The sequence below is a fragment of the Corvus brachyrhynchos genome, unplaced genomic scaffold (assembly GCF_000691975.1).
Source record: "Corvus brachyrhynchos isolate BGI_N302 unplaced genomic scaffold, ASM69197v1 scaffold514, whole genome shotgun sequence".
Lineage (NCBI taxonomy): Eukaryota > Metazoa > Chordata > Aves > Passeriformes > Corvidae > Corvus > Corvus brachyrhynchos.
The window spans coordinates 2,460,707-2,467,353 of record NW_008238319.1 but is presented as its reverse complement, the minus strand read 5'-3'; the positions used below and the strand labels follow the sequence as shown (position 1 = coordinate 2,467,353).

Here is a 6,647-nt window from a genome sequence, read left to right as displayed (position 1 = left end):
CTGGACATTGGGGCTGGGAGCAGCCTGGGACAGTGGGAGGTGTCCCTGCCCGTGGCAGGGGTGGCACTGGGTGGGCTTTGTTGTTTGTTCCAACCTAAACACTTCTGGGGTTCTATGAATTTTTTTGCATCAGTTTGCCTTGAGAAGTTTCTCAGGGATGAAATTCATCTTTTAACTCTTGCAGCCCTGTGCATTAACTTAAATTACTCCCCAAAAAGGCAGATTAACACAAAAACATGACCAAAGCTCTCAGCCAGTTTTAGAACTGAGTTTGTTGGAAGCAGAGCTGCTGGTCACCTGGAAAGGGCTGGATTTGCCAGCGTGGGGTTGATGTGAAGCAAAGTAAAACTGGATTGATGTCTTTGCCAGGCAATGGACTTTGAGGCTATTTAAGTGTCTCTGAAAAGATACCATGGGCAAAACAAGGCTTGTCCCAGCTCTCCTGAGCATTCCTGAGCCATCCACAGAGCTGGGATGGACTGAGCTCCATCTGCAGCCTAATCTGAGGCAGCCAATTTAAAAATGTATAATTCTGCCTGGTGCTGGCACATCACTGTGACTGATGACATCTTTAGGGGAAAGAGGAGGCAGTGGGGGCTCTGGAATGTTTTCTTGTAGGCATGAGCCCAGTGTTTGTTGTGGCAGGAGCTCGTTAGGCGCTGTTTTGACAATTAAAGTTTGGATTTTTGAGATGGTCCCGTCTTACTTCCTTTTCATAGTAGCAAACATTGTCTTTGTAGCGCCCCAGCTTCTGTCCTTGTCAGGGGTTGTTAGGAAGTTCTTTCGATGTCCCAGAATAGCAGCTTGGGTGGCCTTTTCCTTCCATATTCATGGCGTTTGCAGATGCCACAGAGCTCCCATCAGGTTCCTCGGCATCCTCTGGAAAATCCAATATTCCCACGTGCACAAAATCAGCCCTGCAGGAGTTTAGATCTCAGCTCCATTGCAGGAGAAAAGCAAATTCCAGGAGTGCTTATCAGGTGGAAATTGGGGATTAGCCTGTAAATAAGAGGGCTCAGAGCACATGCAGGTGACCCGGCGTCAGTTTGGGTTTAATCTCAATTACTTGGGCTGCTGTGGAATTAAAGATTTTAAATTGAAATTAATGCTGATCTGAAAGGTAACAATAAAGGCTCTGTGCCTTTATGCAGAGAAAATTCCTGAGTGTTCTCCTGGGCTGTGGCATGGACTAACCTTGAAAACAGCACAGAAAGGGGAATTTGCAATTTCATCAAACCATAGAAAGAATCACTTCTAAGTCATTCTGCTGGGGTTTTTTTCCAATTTTTAATGTTTTTCCTCCTGCTTTAAAGACCAGAAAAGATGTGGATGTCATTAATAGACTTTTAACACATAGTCAGAGAGGGAGGATGGACAAGGAGCTCCCATTTATGGGATTTTACTACCTCTAGGAGCATGGGAATGGGTTGGAATTGTTGCTACAACACTTTCACACACCAGAAGGAAAAACTAAACTTTCTTTATGTCACTTTTTACTCTTCATGTGGTTGGAGAGAGATCTGGGTGGTTCTGCTTTTCTTGTTTTATGGAATTTACTGGGTTTTGGTGGTGTTTTTTTAAGCATCACTGTATCTGAAAATACCACACAGTGAAATTAAAACTTGGGGTTTAGCTGGGATGCTCCATATGATGATTTTGAAGGGATTTCTTCCTTGAGCAGAATGTTGACTTTCCAAATGCAAATGCTGATATTGTGTGATATTTTTAGGAGTGCTGTTTATTACCTTGCAAAGCCTTGAATGTCTGAGCAATCTTTCGATGGAGAACATGCTGCAAAAGCTTCAGTGATAAACCCATGAAATCGGAAATGGAAACTTTCTGAGATGGTTTTCTTTTGTTGTTTTCTTGACAGAGTTTTGCATATCCATTAATGAATTTTAATGACAGGATTAGCTCCCCTGCAATCCGTGGTGCTCTCTAGCAATATTGTGTTTTGATAGGCAGTATTATGCTGCATTATCCTAAAGAATGGATTCTTTTCCTTTGCTTTTTGCCAGGGGAGCTTCGTGGCCTGCATGACAGCCATCCTGAGGCAAATGGAGGATTATCACTATGCCCATTTAATCAAGACTTTTGGGAAGATGAGGTCGGATGTTGTGGTGAGTTTAATTTGGTTAATCTCTTCGTAAGGTAGCTCAGCTTGTGTTTGGGGTTTTTTTTTCCTGTTAGTGGTCATTCAATGCACTTGTGAGATGTGAACAAAATGTGCTTGGCATTCCAGATTTAATATAAAATAATTATTTAAGCACTGTGACACACACAGGAGTACAGCTGGAGCTGTTCAGTGTTTTAAAACAAGAGCCAGTGGATTGAAGGCAATTAAAGAAAGCAGTAAAATAGAGTAAAAGAAAGCTTTCTTAGGAAAGGAACTTTCAGTGTTAAATCTTCCAGATGTCCTGATTTCCTTTCTTGAAGTAGCTTTTACTTAGAGATCTGCTCACTTTCCCTTTTATGCAGGACACTTTAACCTTAAAGATGCCCTTTGTTGTTAAATAAGCAATAATAATTGAAATTTGTCTTCCCAGAGTCGTTGGGTAGCCTGGCTAAGGCAACAACCCGAGTTCATTACAGCATAATAGAAGGGAGTTTATGGCTGAGGAGATAACTTTGTAATAACCTGGAACTACCACTGCCATATGGCCAGGCAGGGCTGGGAGGGGACACCCAACTCCCTGGCTGAGCTCCAGCAATCAGTGACGACCCAGAGCCTGCTCAGCTCTGCCACATCCCCCTGGGAATGCTCCAGGCAGCTTCCACCTGGATTTTAATCCTTCTGCAGCTTCTCTTCTCCCTTCCAGACCCCCCAGAACAGCTCCAGGCTCGTTCTTTTGTGTAACTTTCATGTTTGGACTTTGCAGTTTGTCTTGAATTTGTATTATTCTTCTTTCTGCCTGTGTTAGGCAAGGTCAGAGCTCTTTACCTGGTTCCAGTTTTCGGGTGCTGGAGCCCCTTTTTGCACCTGCTCTGGCATCTCTAAAGCTCAGAGCTGCTGTTTTAAGAGGGAGAAGGCAAAGTCCAGCTGCAAATTGCTGCAGATGGGATCACTGCATTGAAAGGGCTGCTTCCCACTGAGCCTCCTTTGGGATCCTGGAGCATTTCCATGGATGGGCACTGAGAGCAGAACATTCCCAAACCAAATGCAGATAATGGGCTGAAGAGAATGGTTATAGCAGAGAGAAGAGACATACTAAGGTTTATAAAGCCAAATCTTTCTCTAATTTTAAAGTAGTTCAAACCATTTGGCTCTGGAAAAGGAATTCCAATGGAGAAAGGGAAAAGCAGCTTGCTCTGAAAAGGTGTTGGGGTTTATCCCATCACTTCCACAGCCCTCCCTGCACTGGGATGGGGAAGGGAATCAGGGAAAGGTCAAACCTGTGGGTTGAGATGAGAACGGTTTCATAATGGAAATAACATTTAAAAAAAATGAAAAAAATTATTATAATTTTCATTATAGAATAATAGAAGAGGTTACGACAAAATACCTAATTTCTGAAATGAAAATAATAGAAAATATATTCCTCTATATAATAATAAAGACACAACAAAATCATAATGATAATGATGATTATAATAATAATAATAATGATGATAATAATGGCAATTAAAAGATAAAGATAAAGGGAGGAATAAAGCCCCAGACAGAGCAGTGATGCCCAAACAGTTGCTCAGCACCCGTCCCCCAGCCCAGATCAGTGCTCCCAGCCAGTTCCCCCAGTTTATAAACTGGCCCTGGCATTCCAAGGTGTGGAATGTCCCTTTGGCCACTTCAGGTCACCTGTCCTGGCCATGCTCCTCCCAAATTCTTGTGCAGCTCCTCGTTGGCGGAGTGAAAAGTCCTTGACTCAGGGCAAGCTCTGCTCAGCAAAACCCAGAATATCAGCGTGCTCTCAACATTAATTTCATCCCATATCCAAACCACAGCTACCAGGAAGAAAATTAACTCTATCCAGCCAAAATCAGGACAACATGGGATGAAAAAATGCAGAGAGAAAAGTACTGCTCAGGAAAGCTGGGCATTTTCTAGTGAAACTCCTTTCAAGTCTCACTTTTGTGGTCTAAGTTGTGAGAAAGGTGCTTGTGTAGGTCAGAGCTGCCTCGGTGAGAGCAAGGGCGTGGTCCTGGAGCTGAAATTTGGCAAGGGCTGGGTTTATAATTGCTGCTCTTCAGGGTGTCATTGATGTGCTTGCAGTTCTCTGGGATCCATGAGGAATCACTTCTTTCTTTGGTCTGGACTCTGGATATTCATTTTTATCTGCATGTTCTGGGCTTGTCTAGCTGCAGTTGCTCTGGACTCTTAAAATCACATTTTCCATCAGAACAGGAGCTGTTTCACTGCATGTTTTCCACTCTTCTGCTCACCTGTCAATCGTTTGGGTTTGATATTTGAATCCAGACTTGGGCAGTTGCTGTAATACTTTTTATATCTTTAATGAAAATGTGTGTTTTAAATGTTTTAATGTTGTTCTGTAAATGATAATGTGTGTTAATGGAAACTGAAGTACATAATAAGCTGGTAAAACATTAAATGGAGAATATGTTTGTGGTAGAAAATGCTTCCTTAAACTGATTTTAAATAGTATTAATTAAGGTGTGGAGGTTTAATGGCAGAGCATTGTTAATCCTGTAAGTGAAGGAAACTACAGGGAGTAAATCAAATTTTCTTCCTTTTTTTTTTCATGTTTTTTTCACTCTTTTAATCCAACAATTTTTTGAGCCACTGCCATTTGACTCACCCAGTAGAACTGAAATTCAGGAGTCTTTGCATTTAAAGCCAGACCTGGAGGTGAAAACTGCACCTCGTATTGCAGAGGATTCCATTTAATCACAAAGCAGTGATTTAGAACTGAGACTAAATTCAGCCAGGCAGAAATGAAAAGCTTTTTCTTAAAAAAAAAAAGGCAAGAGAAGGGGAAAACTTAAGCTGTGGTTGCTTCTTCACCACTGGAGACCCTTAAATCTTCCTTCAGCCTCTGCTCTTGCTCAAGCAGGAGTTGGAAGCTCTGTGCTGGAAGTGCTGGAGGAAGCTTTATGGTCTGTGTTATGGTAGGTGGCAGGTTGAGATTATTATAGTGGTCATATTTGGCCTCAAAAGTGTGCGAGAAGATGAGGTGGAGTGCAATAAAAGCAGTCTTCTACCTCTCTGCAGAACAGAGAGCTTAGATTTATTAAGGAATGTCTGTTCAAAGAGGGATTTCTTGCATTGAGATCCCTTCCAGCCCAAACTCTGCTGTGATTCTGTAAAATCAAAATCTGTGATTCTGCTGTCATCCTGAGGTGAAACATTATCTGAGATCACTGAGGTTATTTCTGGGACTAACTGATTCCTCTCCCCTTTTTCCTTGGTAGAAAATATTTTTATTTGAGACGTGTGTGGTTTAGTTGACAAAAAATGCCTGTTAATGTTCTGCCATGTGTAGAATCTCAGGCTGAGCTCAGGCTGTTTGCTTTCCATCAGTGGATGGGAATGTTCCAGGGGTCTTACCTGCTGTAAATTCTATTTCCTATTAAACAGGATTTGTAGTTGGAGAGAGAGCAGGAGTTGTAACCCTTCCTCCTTTAGTACAGGTTTTATTTTCAGAAAAATTGGTGCTGCTTCCAGTTATACTGAAAATACCCAGTTTTTTCTTGTCCTGGTGGCTTCCCTCTCTTCCCAGCCCCTCAAAAACCCTGAGTTTTCCTCATAAAAGGAGGTTAATTCATCCAAACCATTTGCTTTTCTATGAGAAGCATAAAACGGAAAATAGAGCAATATTATGAATACATAAACCCCAGGTGAGCATCAGGAGCTTTTTATTTGATCAATAATTAGCTGAGTTGTTACAGAGCATTATTTAAAGTACCTGGGTGAGCGTGGGGTTATTAAAATGGAACTGTCAGGGGATGGAAATGTAGAGCTGAATCAGCAAAGTGGGTCAGAGCCCCCAGGGTCAGGAAGGAACCAAATCATCAACAGTGGAATTCTTTCAGCAAAACACAGGAAAAATGAGCAGGGAAATGTGCAGTTTGAACTCTGCAATGAAGGCAGATCTTCTGAGCTAAAGGAGTGGCTCTGGGATGAGTTGGGCTTTGCACAGTGGTGACATCTGGAGCAGGAGCAGTTCCAGACTTGCTCTCCACCCTGTTAATGCCCAAAGCATCAGGATCTGGTTCACTGGGCACGGTGCTGTTTGGTCAGAGGTTGGATTTGGTGATCCTGGGGGTCTTTTCCCACTTTAATGATTCTGGGATTCTGTGATCTTTATTGATGTTGTGTTGTCAAACAACAGAGGGGTTATTTCACCAGGGGTATTCTGCACATGGTGGAGCCCAGCACCCTGGAAGTTCACAGAATCCCAGAATAGCTGGGGTTGGGTTGGAAGGGACCTCTGGAAATCGCCCAGTCCAACCCACTGCCAGGGCAGGGTCCAGGTAGGTTTGGAATGACTCTAGAGAGGGGGAAATTCCACGTTGCTTTGTGAAATAGAAACATGGAGAGAGAATATTTACAAGGGCTGGAGGGACAGGACTCAGGGAATGGCTTCCCAGTGCCAGAGGGCAGGGATGAGTGGGAGATTGGGAAGGAATTGTTCCCTGGGAGGGTGGGCAGGCCCTGGCACAGGGTGCCCAGAGCAGCTGGGGCTGCCCCT

The 6,647-nt window shown here is 43.1% G+C and overlaps 1 protein-coding gene across 1 annotated transcript in view; it reads left to right on the top strand.

Annotated features, from left to right (window-relative positions):
- DOCK1 (dedicator of cytokinesis 1) overlaps positions 1-6,647 on the top strand; it is a 244,271-nt gene that overhangs the window by 126,388 nt on the left and 111,236 nt on the right. Inside the window, exon 28 of the mRNA XM_017733893.1 lies at positions 2,019-2,120. Within this exon, the coding sequence (XP_017589382.1) occupies positions 2,019-2,120 (102 nt within the window). The remainder of the gene's footprint in view (positions 1-2,018; positions 2,121-6,647) is intronic.